The sequence below is a fragment of the Acomys minous genome (assembly GCF_964271855.1).
Source record: "Acomys minous genome assembly, chromosome: 13".
Lineage (NCBI taxonomy): Eukaryota > Metazoa > Chordata > Mammalia > Rodentia > Muridae > Acomys > Acomys minous.
In genome coordinates, this window is record NC_140495.1 from 110,788,148 (window position 1) to 110,807,392 (window position 19,245).

The 19,245-nt window shown below is 57.9% G+C and overlaps 1 protein-coding gene across 8 annotated transcripts; it reads right to left on the bottom strand.

Moving 5' to 3' along the window:
- Nucleotides 1-233: 233 nt before the first annotated feature.
- Nucleotides 234-19,177, bottom strand: EHMT2 (euchromatic histone lysine methyltransferase 2). Of its 8 annotated transcripts, none has more exons than XM_084752051.1 (28): nucleotides 19,093-19,177; nucleotides 17,955-18,021; nucleotides 17,642-17,848; nucleotides 17,278-17,537; nucleotides 14,327-14,411; nucleotides 14,189-14,226; nucleotides 13,947-14,102; nucleotides 10,158-10,292; nucleotides 9,959-10,073; nucleotides 9,722-9,823; nucleotides 9,376-9,524; nucleotides 9,149-9,292; nucleotides 8,832-9,067; nucleotides 8,559-8,741; nucleotides 8,364-8,476; nucleotides 8,044-8,150; nucleotides 7,825-7,947; nucleotides 7,639-7,740; nucleotides 7,263-7,367; nucleotides 6,944-7,098; nucleotides 6,681-6,848; nucleotides 3,733-3,877; nucleotides 3,568-3,645; nucleotides 3,158-3,273; nucleotides 2,963-3,049; nucleotides 1,658-1,736; nucleotides 1,338-1,513; nucleotides 234-655 (listed from the first exon to the last, which is right to left on the bottom strand). In XM_084752051.1, the coding sequence occupies exons 2-28, from the start codon at nucleotides 18,001-18,003 to the stop codon at nucleotides 475-477; spliced, it is 3,594 nt and encodes a 1,197-aa protein (XP_084608177.1). In that variant the 5' UTR covers nucleotides 18,004-18,021; nucleotides 19,093-19,177; the 3' UTR covers nucleotides 234-474. The 8 variants fall into 8 exon arrangements, with proteins under 8 accessions (XP_084608177.1, XP_084608175.1, XP_084608174.1 ...); XM_084752049.1 differs by lacking the exon at nucleotides 19,093-19,177 and adding an exon at nucleotides 18,669-18,852; XM_084752048.1 differs by lacking the exon at nucleotides 19,093-19,177 and adding an exon at nucleotides 18,669-18,752 and having other exon boundaries at nucleotides 8,364-8,446.
- Between the last annotated feature and the right edge of the window lie 68 nt (nucleotides 19,178-19,245).

The following is a 19,245-nucleotide window of genomic DNA, read 5'->3' on the forward strand; positions in this document are numbered from 1 at the left end:
GAATGCCGTGGGGCGCAGCAGGAAGAAGCCGATGTACTTTGGTAAAATAATCCTGCATAATTTTTCTAAGTACCTCAGCTGTGGCACACCCAACCCTCAAGGTTATGATTTGCCTTCAATTTGAACCCGTGGCCAGTGGTCCCTCTCAGCCGCTCTCCCACCAGGTGGCAGCACACAACTGGCTTTCTGCCCCACCTTACAGTCCCCAACGTCCTGAAACAATCACCAGTCAGTTTTATTACCAAACCCAATGTTTATTGTGAACACAGAAAAATCAGTCGGCTGAGGCCCAACTTCAATCAGCAAACTGAGGCTGCCCCCCCCACCCCCGAGTGGTGTGGCCAGCCCTGGTCACACTCCCAGTGAGAAACCAGCTCTGGGAGAGGGGCTGTGGACCCTCCAGGGCCTACTGGGGCCTCCGCTGGAGGAATGTGTGGGACGCATGAAGGGCAGTGCCCTGCCGGATCTGAGTCCTCATGTGTTGATGGGCGGCAGGGAGCTGAGCTCAGGCAGCATCTCAGGGTGGGGGTCCAGGCGGGCCAGGCGGCTCTGCTCCAGGGCGATGGCCTCGGCCGAGTGCTTGCACTTTTCGGAGCCACACTGGCAGGTGAAATACTTGCTTTTGATATCCCAGAATCGGTCACCATAGTCAAACCTGGCAGAGGAACGCAGACTCAGGACCCACTGCAGGAGCCCTGGAGCTCTCTACCCAGAGGGACTCCAAGTCCTTGTGGGCTCTGCTGACACACACTAGCCCAGAGCCAGAACCAACCCCGCCTCCCCCCACCGGGCTGTGTGGGAGGGGGGACACAGCCCAGGGCCATGCACTTTTCAAGTACTTAGCCACTGAGCTGACCACCGGCATCACGTCTTGCCCCACCCCCACGCCCCCTTTGGGTTTGTTTTTGAGATAGGGCCTCCATAAGTCTGGCTGTCCTGAAACTCTCTACATAGACCAGGCTGGCCTTGAACTCACAAGATCCCCCTACTCCTGCGTCCTGGGTGCTGGAAAACCATGAGCTACCGTGTCTGGCCCCTCTAAAAATTTGAGACCAGGGTCTTGCTCGGTTTGCCCAGGCTGCCCTTGAATTGTTGGTTACTTCTGCCCCAATCTCTCAAGCACTGGCACAGCTGGCGTGCGACACCAGGACAGCCTGGACTTCTGTTGTAGGGTTTTGAGTCAGGGTCTCACTCTGCAGCTCAGACTGTGAGCCTCCTGAGTGTTCCATGAACACACGCCACCGCACCTGCCCTCCATGGGACACGTGGGCGGACACCTAAGGACACTGAAGGCTGGCCAGCTCCCTCAGGCCCCAGGACTGCGGGGGGCACCTCACCCCAGCTCCTCCCCAGTCCGGATGTCCCTGGAACTGAAGAATGCGATCCGGGGAAAGCGCAGGTCTTGGTGCAACATGAAGACGCGGACGGGGATGATGTTGGGGTCGCACAGGTGGTTGATGAAACGGCTGATGTTGCCGTAATAACGGGCGTCGATGCAGTAAACCTCTCCGTCCTGGGGAGGACAGCGCACTTAGCACCAGCCCCTACTCACGTGCCTGTGGGTTTTCCTGCAGGGACGCGCAGTGGCCCCCACCCAGGTCCCCACGCCCTGACAGCCCAGGTGGCACTCTGGAGGCTGCGGGTGCGGCCTGCCCACCTTGTTGTCTAAATCGAAGAGGTAAGAGTCATCTTCTCTCACGTCGGCCTCGGCGTCAGAGATCAGCTCTCCAACATACCTATTGGACAGAGACCTCGGTTCTGAGTGTGCAGAGCTCCCAGCTCACCTCCCACGTTCTCAGCCGCCCACCACTGCAAGCCACCAGGTCACAGCCGAGCCTGTGTGGGTCAGGCAGAGCCCAGGGAGCTACTAGGGGTCCCCTGTGCAGCTGCACAGCAGGTGGGAAGGCAGGTTCTGTCTTGGGGCGGGGCAGGGGAGAGCCTGTAACACCTGCCATGGCATGATGAGGGAGGGTGTGAGTCTCCAGCTGGCTGTGCTCTGGGGTTAGCATACACGGTGGCTGGCTGTGCTCTGGGGTTAGCATACACGGTGGCTGGCTGTGCTCTGGGGTTAGCATACACGGTGGCTGGCTGTGCTCTGGGGTTAGCATACATGGTGGCTGGCTGTGCTCTGGGGTTAGCATACATGGTGGCTGGCTGTGCTCTGGGGTTAGCATACATGGTGGCTGGCTGTGCTCTGGGGTTAGCATACATGGTGGCTGGCTGTGCTCTGGGGTTAGCATACATGGTGGCTGGCTGTGCTCTGGGGTTAGCATACATGGTGGCTGGCTGGGAGAAAGCCGCCAGGCTTAGACTAGGGGAGGACTGGGCGCCAGAAACTACCCCATAGGTGATGGGCTGCGAACATGCACTGAGGATGCCCATGTGGACAGCGGAGGGAAGAGGAACTGTACAAGACAAGGACAGAGGTGGGGTGAGGGAAGGAAAAGGACCACTGAGACCCGGGGCAGGAGGCAGGCGACAGCAGTGCCCACGCAGGAGAGCGAGGGCAGTGCGCAACCTGTCTGCTGAGAGAACACGTGAGGCAAGGGAAGTGGGTGGTCCTCGGAGCAGGCCAAGCGGCACGACCACAGGGGAGGAAGTGGAGAGGGAGCAGCTATTCTTCACTGTGCGGGTAATAAAATAAGGCGGGAAGAGGTTATGTAATGTGGCCAGAGACGGACAACAGAGCATGGCAAACATCATGCGCCTGCGGCTAGCACGCTACCTCGAGGCAGGAAAGGGAAATACATGTGGTGCGTGGAGAGACACAGTGGTGACAGGGAGCAGATGCAGGCTCTGTCCTGTTGAGCAGGTGTGTGTGTGTGTGTGTGTGTGTGTGTGTGTGTGTGTGTGTGTGTGTGTGTGTGTGTGTGTGTGTGTGTGTGTGTGCGCGCGCGCGCGCACGCACAGTGCTGGGAGTCAGCAGAGCCCTCAAGCCCTGAGGCCCCCAGAGTGAACTTACTCGCAGATAAATGTGCCCTGGGGGATGGTCTGCAGGGCACGGACCCCCCAGCCCATCTTGGCTGTACGGTAGAGCTGTAGCCGCACCCTAGGGGTGGAGAGGGAGTCAGACTGAGGACGGGACCTGGGAGGGTGGGGGTGGGGTGCCGGGGCGGGCGGGGCGGGGTGCTGGGGTGGGGCGGGGCGGGTGCCTCACTTGATGCCACTCTGCACCACGCGGTTCTTGCAGCTCCTCCAGCAGGAGCACGCCTGGTTACACTCAAAGATCAGGGGGGGTTCGATCTTGTTAAACTCCTGGAGCAGCCGCCCGTCCTGGGGTGTGGAGGGAGGGGACAGTGGTTTCTCTGTAGGGCCCATTTCAACTGCCCAGGACCCACAGGACACTCCACTCTGACCCCAGCCCAGAGCCAAGGAGGAAGGGTGCAGAGTCTGCAGGCTGAGGTGGGAGACCAGGAAGTGAGCAGGCCGTCAGCAGAGAGCATTTGCATGTACCTGGGCAGAGGCCCTGGACTTCCTGCCACACCCTGTGTCTCTTCCCTAACAGAGTAGGTTCCTGGCTCCGTTGCCGGACAGACAGACAGACTTGGCCTGGTGAGGGATACATACCTTGTCATACCAGCAGCGGATGCTGAGCTGACCACACAGGCAATTGGAGCTGGAGCAGTCGTCCACGCACGTGCAGTGCTGGGTGGGGCAGGGTCCGTGTTAGTGGCATGGGTCCACGCCCCCCAGTGCGGAGGCATCCCATCCCCCACGCCCTCAGCCAGGCACCTGCAGATGGGTGATGTTCCTGTCGATGTTCATGGTGGACGTCTCGCAGTTCTCAGAGATGTACTTGTAGTCCTCGGGGCATGGCTCCCCATCCACACCGTTGACGCAAGGGATGGGCACGTTCTCGTAGCCGCGAGCTACGTCCCTGCAGAAGGGGCAGAGAAGGCTCAGGTAGGGGCCAGAGCACTTCTGAGGGGAAGTGCTAGTCTGAGTTTGTGAGGATGAAGGGGGCCAGACCCAACAGGTACTGGCTAGAGTGAGCCCTGGCACCTCTAATCCCAGCCCGCAGGAGGCAGAGGCAGGCGGATCTCTGAGTACAAGGTCAGCCAAGACTACAGCGAGACTTAGAGAGACAGAGACAGACACACCAAGGAAAACAATCTCATATTAATAAGGAATAACTCGAATAATTATGTCCCCAATATTGCATGAGTTCTTGTTTTCTGTTGCTGAGACTAAGGCTTGAGCCCAACAGCGCTATGCATGTGAGGCAAATAAATGCTCCACCACTGAGCTGTTTCCAGCCCCAAACTAAAGTTTCCTCCTGAGACAGCATCCTATAGCCCAGGCTGGCCTCAAATTACAATGTAGCTGAGAGTGACCAGCATTCCTAAAACCCCCACAGGCCTAGGCCACTGTAGCTGGTCTTTGCTACTTAGTGGGTTCCTCTTTTCCCACCCTTTATCCCCCCGCCCCCCCCTCCCGGTTTCACCTTATCACTAGATAGGAGAGACAAATGAGGGTCGGAGGAGGAGAGAGATCCTTGAATCTAATTTCTTTCTTCTTTGAGCCGCAACCAACACCCTTGAATGACCAACCCCCACCCCCACCTCTTGGGACCCTAGCATTCATGTATCCCCGGAAAAGCTCCCAAAATTCCAAACGTCACACAATCACAGAAACTGTCTGCAGCTGGCAAAACCACGCTTCTGCTACAGCCCGAGGCAAATCACAGTCAGCTGCTGCAGACAGTCCAGAGCAGCCCCATGTCCCCACACGTGGTAATTTCTGTGTTTTTAAAGAAACCAAAATTAGGGGCTGGAGAGATGGCTCAGAGGTTAAGAGCACTGTCTGTTCGTTCAAAGGTCCTAAAATCAATTGCCAGCAACCACATGGTGGCTCACAGCCATCTATAATGGGATCTGGTGCCCTCTTCTGGTGTACATGCAGGCAGAGTACTGTATAATAAAAAATAAATCTCCCCCCCACCCCCCCCAAGACAGGGTCTCTCTGTGTAGCCTTGACTGTCCTGGACTACTTTGTAGACCAGGCTGGCCTGGAACTCACAGCGATTCGCCTGCCTCTGCCTCCCGAGTGCTGGGATTAAAGGCGTGCGCCACCACGCCCGGCTAAAAAATAAATCTTAAAAACACACACACACACACACAAAATCCACAAAATTCCAGAATTGTCACTACATGCCACTACGGTGGCCTTTTAATTTTTATTTATTTTTTTAAAGATTTATTATTTTGTATAGAGTGCTCTTCCTGCATGTACACCTGCATAACAGAAGAGGGCATATTATCATGTTATAGATGGCTGTGAGCCACGCTGGGAATTGGACTCAGGACGTCTGGAATGGCAGCCAGTGCTCTTAACCCTTGAGCCATAGCCATCTCCCCAGGCCCAGCCTTTTACATTTTAGTTGGAGACAGAATCTTGCTACAAGGCCTAGGCTGGCCTCAAACAGGAAGCTCTGCCCGTCCTGCCTCAGTGTCCTTCTATGCTGTGACCGCACACAGGAACCATCACACTGAGCTCCTACAGGAACACACTTGTACTACAGACTTAAGTACTGGTTCATCTGACAAGGTTTTTTTTTTTTGAAGATATACTTTCATTTCATGTGTTGATTATTTCACCACACGCATGCTTGGTGCCCAGAGATCAGAAGGCACGAATCCTCCGCAATTGGAGTCACTGACGTGAGCCACCATGTGGGTGCTGGGATTTGAACCTGGGTCCTCTGCAAGAGCAGCCGGAGCTTTACACCACTCAGCCACCTCTCTAGCCTGTATCTCTGACGAGGCCAGCCTGGGCTACATAGCAAGACTCTGTCTCAAAACACCAAGAAAAAAAAGAAAAAGGTCAACACTCCTGGTGCCCTTCCACCTCCATTTGTTTTTTTTTTGGTTTCTGTTTTTGGAGATAGGGTTTCTCTGCGTAGCCCTGGCTGTCCTGGGCTCACTTTGTAGACCAGGCTGGCCTCAAACTCACAGAGATCCGCCTGCCTCTGCCTCCCAAATGCTGGGATTAAAGGCATGCGCCACCATGCCCAACTGCCTCCATTTTTTAAAAACCATCGCACTATGCAGACCTAGAATCACTGATCAGGCTGCCTCTGCCTCCCGAGCACTGCAATTAAAGGTGTACACCACCACATCTGGCCTGGAATTATAACATGAATCTTATTACGTGCGCATGGGACAGCTGTGGATGGGAAAGTCTTCAGGAGGCAGTTCTTCAGGTGTGCTCCGGGCTTGAACTCAGCTGTCCACACGGCAAGCACTTTCGGACGCCGAGCAATCCCACACGTGTTTCGGGTTTTAAGGTCTGAGCCTCCTTATTTTTTCCTTTTTACTTACTTATTTTTTTCTTAAGATGCTGTCTCACTGTGGCTCTGATTGGCCTGGAACTCACTACATAGACACAAACCAGGCTGGCCTCAAGTTCCTAAAGCTTGGTGGTCTCTGGCTCTGCCTCCCTCACAGGTGGGGGCCACCACCCGTTTGTCTTCAACTGTGTGAGTGTGTCCTGCTGTGTGTGTGTGAGTCAGAGCTGGGTTTTCTCCATCCACCATGTGGGTCCAGGGAATGAACTCAGCCCTTACCCACTGCCGGTCTCTGTCCCCTAGTGCAAGAGGATTCTAGCAGCCCTTGGGTTGGGTCCGGGAGTGGCCAGTGCAGGGCGGTGGGCGGTGGGCAGGAACGCCCGGGGAGACTCACCGGCAGATGATCTTCTCGGTGCGGACAGCGCGGTTCCCCACCCCGAGCCTCAGCTTGCGATTGAGCTGCAGTGCGAACCACACGTCAGAGCGCTCTGGGGTCAGATCCCACGCCGTGTCCCCTTCTTTGTTCCGAAGCTCAGGGTTGGCACCCCGAGACAGAAACAACCTGCAGAGGGTCAGGAAGCCCGTCCCTGGGTCAGAGCCTGGCCTCAGGCGGGCTGTGGGAAGCTGGCGCCAGGGGCTGGGGAAGGCAGGCCTTACAGAACACAGTCATGGTAGCTCTCCCGGGCAGCTATGTGCAGCGGAGTGTCCCCGTGGTAGTTCACAGCGTGGAGGTCACACTGAGCATTGAGCAGGACCTCAGCAATGGCGGCACTGCCGGTGAAGGAGGCCCAGTGCAGGCAGATGTTTTCCTCCTGTGGAGGTGAGGGGCAGAGACTGGGTTGCCGGTAACCAAAACCTTGAAATCAGCCTCCACTCTACACAGGGGACCCGGAGCTACTCTACTTGGCACGGGGGACCCACCAGCCACTCCCCCCCATGTCCCCTCGGCTCCCCCCACCCCCCGAGTGTCCCTCACATTGTCGGTGAGTGTGACGTCGGCACCCCGGGTCAGCAGCATACGGATCACATCAATGTGCTTGTGCTCGGCTGCCCAGATGATGGGCGTCCAGCCCCCACTGTCCTGAGGGAGGGAGGGACGGCGGGAAGGATGAAGGCCCAGCTTTGCTGGCCAGCAAACAGGAACCCAGGAGCACTTTCTTAGCCAGAGAACAGAGTGTCACACAGAAGCACACTCCCTACCCCAAACACACACACACACACACACACACACACACACACACACACACACACACGCACACACACGGGGAGGAGGAACCACAGCGGGAGAGGGTCAGGTCAGGCAGAGGAAATGTGGGGACCCCACACGTGAGGCGAGCAGCCGGGCCGCTGACCTGCGCGTTGACGTCCACCTGCCCTGTGCTCAGCAGCAGGCTGACCATCTCCAGGTTCCCAATTTTGGCAGCGTGATGGAGGCAGGTGGAGCCATCCTCTTCCTGAAGGAGACCCGAGGCAGTGAGCCCCTCAGCCGGCGCCCCGTCCCTCCCGCCGCCCGGCCCGCTTCCCTCCGGCTCCCGCACCTTGCTGTAGACGCAGCCGCCCAGCTGCACCATGTAGCGTGCCACGTCCAGGTGGTTGCTCACCACAGCCTCCATCAGCGGCGTGCGCTGTTGCTTGTCGACGGCGTTGATGTTGGCTCCGGCCTGTGAGGAGGGGCAGGAAGGCTGGCACCAGGACAAGGATGCTGGGGATGTCGAGGGGGCTGGACGGCGTGGGGGAGGGGACTCATGAAGCCTGACCTGCAGCAGCACATGACAGATCTCCACTGAGCCCTTCTGCGCGGCTGCATGCAGGGGTGTGCGCTTGCTCTGCTGGTCACTCTGGAAGTTGGGGTCCAGGTTGTCTACTGCAGGGAGAAAGCAAATCGGAGGGAAGTGAGCTAAGGGGGTGCGGCAGCGGCAGCCCTACACCAAGGGGGCTTCCCGGGGTCCCCACTAGGCATGCTGTGCTGGGAAAGCTTATGTGAATTATGCACAGGAACAGCAGCGCCCGGCGCCGGGAGGCCGCCGAGGGTCACACGACCTCCTCAGCACACACGCGGTGAGGATCTGACACTCACGCAGCATAAGGATCACCTTCTGCAGCTCCCCCTGCTTCACCGACAGGTACAGCTGCCGCGGGTGGAAACGCAGCTTCTTCCGCCTGCCAGGGGAGGGCGGGGGCGAAGGCCGGCTGCTCAGGTTTGAGTACCAACAGCAACGCTGGCGTCTCTCGCCCAGTCCCGACTGGTACCCTGAAAACAGCACCGACTCACCTTTCTGACTCCTGGATGACCAGGGCCTTTTCCAGGGCTTCCCGGCCGGGCCCTGGGGGCAGGCCCACGGCTGAGAGGCAGCCCCCGTTAGGCAGGGTCACCGAAGGCCCTGAGCTGTCGATGGTGTCCGCCAGGGGATCACAGGGCGGGCGCCGGGGCTCTCCATGCCCTCGCATCCGGGCGCTGTGGGAGAAGATTCTCAGGTCTGGGGGCGACGGAGATGAGGGAGAAAACTGTGGGGGGGAGGGGTAAGTAGACACGAGAGGACGATACCTGGGCTGGGAGGTGTCTGCCCGCCCCGGGGCGTCCTGTGCCAGCGGTGGCGGGGCAGGAGCTGCAGTGCCAGCCGGGGGGGTTCCCCCATCGCCCCGGGGAATGGTCACCTCCTGGGCCTCTGAAGCATCCTCTCCACAGTGGGGGCAGAAGACCATCCCGTTGAGCTGGGACACACAGGCCTTGTGGAAGCGGTGGGCTACACGGAAGTCGGGGTGGCACTCCAGGAAGGAACCCTGGGGAAGAGAGAGGAGCCTGTCCCTCGCCCAGCTCTCTCCTGCAGGTCAGGCCACCTGGCGACCCCAGCAGCTACTCACCGCCGTGCAGAAGTAGCCGCAGCCTGGGCAGCAATGGTGCTTGACCATGCGGGCACGATGGGCCTCACAGAGCACCATGAGTGCCACCCGGCTTGACGGCCTCATGGTCTCCCGCTTGAGGATGGCAGCATTGCAGCCCAAGAGCTGGCGGGAAAGGAGGGTGGGAGGGATGAGGTGAGGCCAGGTTAGCGTCTCCCACGGCTCCCCAGCCAGCACCCCAGGCCCACCTCTCCGTCCACGCTCTCGGTGGCCATGCACTTGTGTCCTGCTCGCTCACTGATGCGGTCAATCTTGGGTGCCTCCATGCGGCAGCTGCAGAGGGGCAGCTCCTCAAAGCCGCGCTCTGTCTCCAGCGAAGATGTGTCATTGGATACCCCTTGGGCAGGAAAGAAGGGAGATGACCGAGGCCTCGTCCCTCGCGCGCTGGAAGGGTCCTCTCCTCCCCACCCAGCCACACCTCACACTCTAGAGCCCCAAAAGCCTGGCATGGACAACCCAGCTCTGACAGGGTTCCCCCCACCCCCATGGGCACCCCCTGGTGGCTCCCTGACCCAGAAGTTGGCAATCAATTACCAGCGTGGTTGGGGGACAGGGTCCCCTCGCTGGGCAGCTCCAGGGACCCCAGAGGGACCTCCATGTACTCACTGGGCCCTGAGGAGCCCACACCATTCACTCCTGACACAGAGACAGAGAGAGTGAGAGCGGGAGCTCACGGGGCCTGGCGCGTGCGCACACGTGGCGTACACGGTGGTGACCGCGCACGAGCTTCCTAGCGTGCACTGCTCTCTGGGGCCAGAGGGGCCCTCTCACCTCTTGGCTCCTTGGCCCGCGGAGGCTCTCGTTTCCGCCGTTTCCTAGATGGTTTCACCCACGGGCTGTCTTTCCGCCATTTCTTCTTGGCCTTGCGCCGGCCACTAGAGCCGCTCTGTGGATCGGGAAGATTCCAGAGCTCTGCTCCCGGGTCCCAACAGCGCTCCACCCCTGCAGGGAGGCCAGTGCCTGCTCTTACCCTGTCTGACTGATTGCCTGACTCCTCATCTTCCTCTTCTTCCTCCTCCTCCTCTTCCTCCTCCTCCTCCTCTTCTTCTTCCTCTTCCTCCTCCTCTTCTTCACTCAGCTGTTCAGCTAGAGCCTCAACTTCAGACTGAAAGGGCAAACATCAGGCTGGGAAACAGCAAACTGCAGGCGTCTCCTTCGAGAACAAGACACCGGAATCCTAAGCCCCATAAGGGGAAGGCTCGCTGGAGACAGGAAAAAGCCAGAGGACCAGCACGGAGCAGTGGAAACGACGGGCACTGTGAGACACAGACAGAGAAGACCTACGCCTGGCAACAAAACCACTGCGTAAGCAGCTAAGGAAGGGGGCAGAGGCTGTTATCGCCAGAAACGACAACCCACTGCCAAAGTTTTCCTGTTTGGAGACAGGGCTTCTCTATAGTCCCGGCTGGCCTACAGCTCAGAGAGACCCCATACCTCTGCCTCTAGAGTGTGTCAACATTTAACAGTTTAAAATATTGGCCAAACAAGCGGGGCACGGTGGCGCACACCTTTAATCCCAGCACTCAGGAGGTAGAGGCAGGTGAATCGCTGTGAGTTCCAGGCCAGCCTGGTCTACAAAGCGAGTCCAGGCCAGCCAGGGTTAACACCGAGAGACTCTGTCTCGGAAAATCCAAAACAACAAAAACCCCCAAACAGCCAAGCAGCCTATACAGCTTCCAATGGCACGACGTTGGAAGGAGGACCTTCTTCCAAGTTTTCCTGCCAAAAAACCCAAAACTCCAAAGGCAAGCTCCAGCCGTGGCAGCCCGTGCCCCCAGCAGGCAGGGACTGAGGCCTACAAGGGGCTTCACAGTCAGGAACCCTGCTGCAAAAATAAGAAAATCCCAAGGCAGCTGAGGCTAACAGTGTGACCCTGCCTCAAGAAACAGAGACAGACTAAAGGGAACGATGGGAGGAACAGAGCCCTGCCACGTGTGGCTGCGGTCCACCTGATCCTGCGCTCAAGAGGCAGAAAAACACAGAAGGATCTCCTGAGTTTGATGCAAGCCAGGGGTATAAAAACCAAACAAAGGGCCGGAAAGACGGCTCAGAGGTTAAGAGCACTGATTGATCCTCCAGAGGTCCTGAGTTCAATTCCCAGCAACCACATGGTGACTCACAGCCATCTGTAATGAGATCTGGTGCCCTCTTCTGGTGTGTGGCCTTACATGCAGGCAGAACATTGTATGCATAATAAATAAGTAAATATTAAAAACAAACAAATACCAAGTGATACAGCCTATAATCTCAGCCACTTGGGAGGCTGAGGCAGGAGGACTACACGGAGTGAGTTAAAGGCCAGTCCTAGGCAGCCTAGTAAAGAGCCGGGTCTCTAATCTCAGCACTTGGGAGGCAGAGGCAGGCAGATTGCTGTGAGTTCGAGGCCAGCCTGGTCTACAAAGCGAGTCCAGGACAGCCAGGGCTACACAGAGAAACCCTGTCACAAAAAACAAAACAAAAAACAAAAGCAGCAGCCGGGCGTGGTGGCGCACGCCTTTAATCCCAGCACTCGGGAGGCAGAGGCAGGCGGATTGCTGTGAGTTCGAAGCCGGCCTGGTCTACAGAGAGTTCCAGGACAGCCAAGGCTACACAGAGAGACCCTGTCTCAAAAAACCAAAAAAAATAAAATAAAAGTAAAATAAAGGTGTGCGCCACCACTGCCCAGCTCTCGTTTCTTCTATGTGTGTGACTACTTTACAATCCATGATTGAAAGCAGCCAGCGACCCACTGTGCGCCTCTCAGGGCCCTAGCATACCCACCACCGTGCGCCTCTCAGGGCCCTAGCATACACACCGTGTGCCTCTCAGGGCCCTAGCATACACACCGTGCGCCTCTCAGGGCCCTAGCATACACACCACCGTGCGCCTCTCAGGGCCCTAGCATACCCACTGTGTGCCTCTCAGGGCCCTAGCATACACACCGTGCACCTCTCAGGGCCCTAGCATACACACCGTGCGCCTCTCAGGGCCCTAGCATACCCACTGTGCGCCTCTCAGGGCCCTAGCATACCCACCGTGCGCCTCTCAGGGCCCTAGCATACCCACCGTGCGCCTCTCAGGGCCCTAGCATACACACCGTGCGCCTCTCAGGGCCCTAGCATACCCACTGTGTGCCTCTCAGGGCCCTAGCATACCCACTGTGTGCCTCTCAGGGCCCTAGCATACCCACTGTGTGCCTCTCAGGGCCCTAGCATACCCACTGTGTGCCTCTCAGGGCCCTAGCATACCCACCGTGCCTCTCAGGGCCCTAGCATACCCACTGTGTGCCTCTCAGGGCCCTAGCATACCCACTGTGTGCCTCTCAGGGCCCTAGCATACCCACCGTGCCTCTCAGGGCCCTAGCATACCCACTGTGCGCCTCTCAGGGCCCTAGCATACCCACTGTGTGCCTCTCAGGGCCCTAGCATACCCACTGTGCGCCTCTCAGGGCCCTAGCATACCCACTGTGCGCCTCTCAGGGCCCTAGCATACCCACTGTGCGCCTCTCAGGGCCCTAGCATACCCACCGTGCCTCTCAGGGCTCTAGCATACCCACCACCCTGAGCCTCTCAGGGCCCTGGCATACCCACTGTGCGCCTCTCAGGGCCCTAGCATACCCACTGTATGCCTCTCAGGGCCCTAGCATACCCACTGTGCGCCTCTCAGGGCCCTAGCATACCCACTGTGCGGCTCTCAGGGCCCTAGCATACCCACTGTGCGCCTCTCAGGGCCCTAGCATACCCACTGTGTACCTCTCAGGGCCCTAGCATACCCACTGTGTGCCTCTCAGGGCCCTAGCATACCCACCGTGCCTCTCAGGGCACTAGCATACCCTCTAAAACCTCCCCAGAACTCACACAGTTGCAGCTGACAGAATCACGGCCCCTGCCAGAGTGGCCCCATCTCCCGACACCTGGACATATTCTTATAATAATATTTCTGTGTCTTTTAAAGAATCCAAAATTCCAGAACTCTTACTACAGCTCACTGCAGCTCGGGCTCACCATTCATTTCCTTTTGTGTTCAATGGAAAGACTGCACAGCCAAGTGTTAAATAAATGAAAAACAAAGACGAGGAACAGGGAGACGGTTCAACGGGTGAAGTGCCTGCTGCTCTGTGTAACGACCTGGGTTTGATCCCGAGCCTTCACAGAGAAAAGGCGCGCGCGCGTGCACAAGCAGAGCTTGCCTGGTGACGTAAATCTGAGCACTGCATAGGCTGAGCCCTAGGTTCAACCTCCAACACTAGGGAAACAGTCTAACAACTCAAAACAGACAAACTGTAAGAGATAAAATCCCCAAAGCCTACATGAGAGAAGAGACCCAAGGCTAATGCGTCCTCTGACTCCACCTGTGTAAGTGAATGTTTGTGTGTGAGCACCCACGCACGCGCACACACACACAGAGTGTGGCAGCATGTGCCTTTCATCCCAACCCTACAGAGGCAGAGGCAGAGGCAGAGGCAGAGGCAGGCAGATTTCTAAGAGTTGGAGGCCAGCCTAGTCCACTAGTGAGTTCCAGGCCAGTCAGGGCTACAAAGTGAGACCTTGTCAAACATGACAAAACCAACTGAACCCACAACACCACCACAATAAGAAATAAACAACCCAGAAGAACAAGCAAGCCGTCACAAGGCAGGAGGAGGCTGTCTCGGACAGAGAAGGGCAGCGGTGAGGTAAGGGGACACAGGAGGTGGCTACAGTTGACACAGGCCAGTGAGCAAAGGAGCGGAGGGATAGGATCAGCCAAGGAAGCCAGAGCACCGGCCACGCCCGCACACCTTGCTGTCGGAGTCGACTCGCTCATCCACGGAGTAGGAGTCGTAGTACAGGCTGAAGTCCTCGCCCACCACCGTCTCCCACTCCTCCAGCGGCCTGGGCTCTCCTTTCTCCAGGATCACATCTCCTGAGCTCCGGGCCGAGCCCAAGTCCTCCGACTGGAAAAAGATTAGAAAACTCTCTGGCTATGGGCACTGGCCCGCCACCCCACCCCCACCCCGGGAGGTCGTCCCCTCCAGCTCACCAGGCCACCAGAGTTCAGCTTCCTCCTCTTCGCCACATCTGCAAAGACAGAACAAAGTGAGGACTGACCGGTAACCCCGGGGACAGAAGACGCCAAGCCTCCGGGGCGTGTGTGTGGCAAGGAGTGGCGGTGACTGACCTGGGGTCACCTTCCCTGGCACGGGCATGTCTTCACTCATACGGAAATGCTGTACTTCAGGGGGCCGCTTCTCAGGGATTAGAGGCTGGATCGCGAAGGAAAAACGGTCAGGACATCACTCACCTTTCATGCCAGCACTCTGGGAGGCAGAGGCACTCACTCTGGGAGTTCCAGGCCAGCCAGGGCTACAAAGTGAGGGTGTGTCTCAAAACAAGAAATCTGGACATACACAACACCAGGGAAATTTGAGGGCACTCTACCTTGAGCGAAATGAGCAAGTTACCAAAAGAGAATTACCACCCTGCTCCGTGAGGCCGGAGCCCAGGTTATGGGTCGTATGGCAGGGCGTACCTCTAAAATGCTACCTGAAGCCAGCAGGATTGCTTAGCGGTTAACGGGGTCTGCAGCCAAGCCTGGTGAGCTGAGATCCACATGGTGAGAGGAAGGGCTCCCATACCTCCCTATTTATACTGTGCTTGTTTGTTTGTTTGTTTGTTTTGAAACAGGGTATTACATGGTACAGGGTAGCTAGGCCTGGACCTTCCTGTGTAGATCAGGCTGTTTCTGCTTCCCAAATGCTGGGGTTAAAGGTATGGGTCACCACGCCCATCTAAAATTAATTTAGAAAAAAAAAATAATAAATCCATCATGGATTGAGGGGCTGGAGAGATGGCTCAGAGGTTAAGACCACTGGCTGCTCTTCTAGAGGTCCTGAGTTCAATTCCCAGCAACCATGTGGTGGCTCACGACCATCTATAATGAAATCTGATGGCCTCTTTCTGGCCTGCAAGTATACATGCAAACAGGGCATTCATACACTAAGTAAATAAATAATTTTTTTTTTCCGAGACAGGGTCTCTCTGTGTTAGCCTTGGCTGTCCTGGACTCACTTTGTAGACCAGGCTGGCCTCGAACTCACAGCGATCCGCCCGCCTCTGCCTCCCAAGTGCTGGGATTAAAGGCGTGCGCCACCAGGCCCAGTTTATAAATAAATTTTTTATTTATTATTTATTTTTTTTAGTTTTAGACAGGGTTTCTCTTGTGTTATTTTGGCTGTCCTGGACCAGGCTGGCCTCAAACTCACAGTGATCTGCCTGCCTCTCACATCTGGCTTGAAATAAATAAATCTTTAAAACAAAACAGCCGGGCGTGGCGCACGCCTTTAATCCCAGCACTTGGAAGGGAGAGGCAGATGGATCGCTGTGAGTTCGAGGCCAGCCTGGACTACAAAGTGGGTTCAGGACAGCCAGGGCTACACAGAGAGACCCTGTCTCAGGGGAAAACAAACAAACAAACAAAGACCCCAAAACAACAACAACAAAAATGTATGGATACAGAACTCTCATTACCTGATCCTCTAGGAGGTGTCTGAGCTACAAGGAAGTTATGTGCATCTGTGAATTTGCATAAGTCATATGCAAATAGTGATTGCTTCCCTGGCCCAGAGACCCACTGTCCCCTGCCTAGCTGCCCTCATCATAGATGAGGGGCCTGAGCAAACATGGACTTCTGCACCAGAGAAACAATCACACCCTGGTAAAATGATCACTCTTCCAGAAACAGAAGGCAGGGCTGGAGAGGCGGTTACCAGTACTGCTGTTCTCCTCAGAGACCCAGGTTCAGTTCCCAGCACCCACCCGCTGCTCGCAGCAAATTCAGGCCCCAAGGGATCCACCAGGTGGTACACAGACATACATGCAGGTAAACACCCATGCACATTAAAAACAAAAACAGACAAAAAAACCCCAAAACCACCTTGGTGTGGTGGTGCACGCCTTTAATCCTAGCGCTTGTGAGGCAGAGGCAAGCTATCTCTGTGAGTTCAAGGCCAGCCTGGTCTATAAAGGTAATCTAGGATAGCCAGGGACACACAGAGAACCCCTGTCTCCGAATAAATAAGTAAATAAACAAAATTAAATAATTAAATGAAGAACCAAATGCTTTGAATTATAGCAAATTCAGCCAGCCTTGCTACATGACACCATCTCAAAAACCAAAACAAAACAATAAAATAAAAGCCAAGTGTGTGTGGCATACACCTGCATATGACTCGGGAGGCAGAGCAAGGTGGGTCTCTGTGAGTTAAAGGCCAGCCTGGGGCTGGAGAGATGGCCCAGCGGCTAAGAGCACGGATTGCTCTTCCAGAGGTCCTGAGTTCAATTCCTGGCACCCACAAGGCAGCTCACAACTATCTATAACTACAAGATCTGACACCCACAGACATAGATGCAGGCAAAACACCAAGGCATATAAAATAAAAATAAATGAATTATTAAAGGCCAGCATGGTTTACAGTGTGTGACAGGCCAGCCAGGACTACATGAGACCCTGTTACACACACACACACACTACCCCCCAAACAAACAACAACAAAACAGAACCCACACAGACGAAGGCTACATAAGCCACACCTACAAGACAGAGACACCTGAGGAGCTTTAAAAGCTCCTCACAATTCGGATTCCTGGCACTTGCCACTCCCTCTGTCATTTACCAGGCCTTCCCAGGGGAGGATTCTCACGCAGTAAAAACTTTTGCAGGTATGAGAACGGAGTCAAAGTAGGGAAGAAAAAAAACCTCCCTAAGGACTTGCTCAGAGGCTGATCCTGTAAGGTCATCTCCGCAAGAGTAATTAGGACAATAACTATGTAATTAACTCTGCATCTGTCAGTCTGCTCGGCTGACCACCCCTCCCCCAAGATCACAAACTCCAGGAAGCTGGCAATTACTGTAGTCACAGAAGAAGGCCAGCCCCAACAGCTGACACGTGGTAGCCTATTGGTAAATTCGGAGTAAAAAAAAATCTGAAGACGAGAGGCCCAAGGCTACATCCCGGAAGAAAAAAAACACAAAAAACAAAAAACCCAACCCCCAACAAAACCAAAACAAAAAAGAGCCCACCCAGAGATCCCCCCACCCCCCCACTTCCTACCCAACCCCCACATTCTCACCTGTGCACTGCCTGGTTTGGACATGGTTTTCCGGGCTCGGTGCACTTTGGGCTGCCCCTCCTGGCCGGCAGCTGTTGCCGGAGCAGCGGGTTCGGGCCCAGCAGCTGCAGCTCCCTGGGCCCCGGGCATGCTCAACAGCCTCATGGCCAGACTCTGCACCGAGGGGGGCGACTTTCCTGCCCCTGTCATTGACATTTTGGCCCGACTGGGACAGGCACCCCCCTTGCTGGGGGAAGAGGGGAATGACTTTGTGGCATGGCCTAAAAAGGAGGCAAGCAGGCAGGGGTGCAGAGTAAGCCGGCAGGCGGGCGGGAGGCCCCCATAACGCCCCCTCCTCTCCATCGTGCCCCCCTCGGCCTCTCACCCAGCAGGATCCGGCCCGCGTCGCCCTCCGGGCTCTCGGGTTCATCCCCGAGCAGTGGTGTGGTCCCCACAGGGGTGTCAGCCCCCTCATCGCCGACAGTGACAGTGACAGAGGCCGGAGAGGAGGGGCCGGCAGGCTCCACGGAGTCGGGGTTGGCCTTGGGGAGGGTCTCCTCGCTATGAGAGGTGTCCCCCAAAGAGCCATGCACTGTCGGGCGGAGAGATGGGGGGGGGGAGAGAAAGTTCAGGGCCCGAGGCTCCGGAATCCCGCGTTGGGGGTGGGGCGGGATCCGGCCTGCTTCGGGCGCACTCACCTCTGTCGCCGGCTCCTCTGGGCTCCTTCTCCAGCAGCAGCGCCCCCATCTCCGTGGGGGCCTCCCCCTGGGAGGGGAGACAAGGGACCGCCGGGCCGGTTAGCCCCGCAGGCAGCTGGGGCGCCCAGGACGCCTGGGCCCTGGGCAGCGAGAGCAGGCTTCGGGGCCTACCTCGTCCTCGGTGGGCGCCTCCCCTACCGCGGCCGCGGCCGCCCGTGGGGGCCGCACGCCCACGCCCCCGGGCCCGCATCAGCCCCCTCCCTCTCGGCAGACCCCGCATCTCTGGGGCCGCGAGCAGAGGAGGGGGAGGGGGCGGGGCCTCCGCGCCCCGGCCCCGCCCCCTCCTCCCGGCCGCACGCGCCGCTCCCCCTTTGTCCCCCAGGCCGCGGGGACCCCGGCCACCAACCCCTGCAACGCCCGCTGCGCCCCAGCCCGGCGGACGGCCCCGCGCGCCCCTCGCGCGAGCTCCCGGGGCCTGGGCGCCCACCGCCCACGCAGGGGCGGCGGGCGGCTGCACGCGCGCCTCGGCGCCCACTCCCCCCACCTCCCACCCCCTGGTCCCCTCATCCGCCCCCGGTGCTGGCCCCCCGGTCTGCTGCGAGTTCGGCTCGGGCCCCCCGGCCCCGTTGCACCCCCGGAGCATTGCGCGAGTGCGCGCTCCCCCCCGGGCGCGCGCGCGGGCATGCACCCGCCTCTCCCCCTCCCCTTCCGCACCTCGGCGGCCGCCGCCGCAGCAGCTCCCGCCGCCGCCGCCATCGCCGCTTGCGCGGGGGGCCGAGCCGGCGCGCGGCCGCCCCGGGTCACGTGGGCAAGGAGGGAGGGCGAGAGGACGCCTTAAAGGAGCCGCTGCGGGCCTCCTGGCCATTTTTGCCCCCCAAAGTGGCCTCGGAGGGTCCAGGGCCCGGGGCTGCGGGGAGGGGGAACCGGTCCTTCCTTCCTAGCCTCAGCTCCGCAGGGAGACGGAGGGCGAGGCGCGCAGAGGCTGTGGCTTCCCTGTCCCCGCCCGGATTTGGCAACACGTGCCGCCCGAGCCTCTGCAGCTGCTCTGTGTATCTTTCTGGTTCCGCGCCTCCCGAGAGAAGGCCGGGCCTTAGCCTGGGTTCCTCCCTCTGGTGCACGAGACGCACGGGACAGACACCTTCTGCGTCAGCGCCTTTTGGGAACCTGGGGCCAAATGTCTTCGGGCTGCTCTGGCGGTGCCGCCTGCGTGCAGCGGCCTCAGGGTGGCTGCGGGTCTGCAGACACCGCCTGCTCCTGCCAACACTTCTCAGCCGGGGGCCACGGTCCGGAA

Excerpts from the sequence above, each read along its gene's own strand:
- EHMT2 (XM_084752044.1), bottom strand. The coding sequence starts at position 18,597 with ATGCTCCGGGGGTGCAACGGGGCCGGGGGGCCCGAGCCGAACTCGCAG. Across the intron at positions 7,948-8,043 it reads TCTGTCATGTGCTGCTGCAG|GCCGGAGCCAACATCAACGC; the intron begins GTCAGGCTTCAT and ends CCCTCCTCACAG. Across the intron at positions 1,514-1,657 it reads TCTTCGATTTAGACAACAAG|GACGGAGAGGTTTACTGCAT; the intron begins GTGGGCAGGCCG and ends TGTCCTCCCCAG.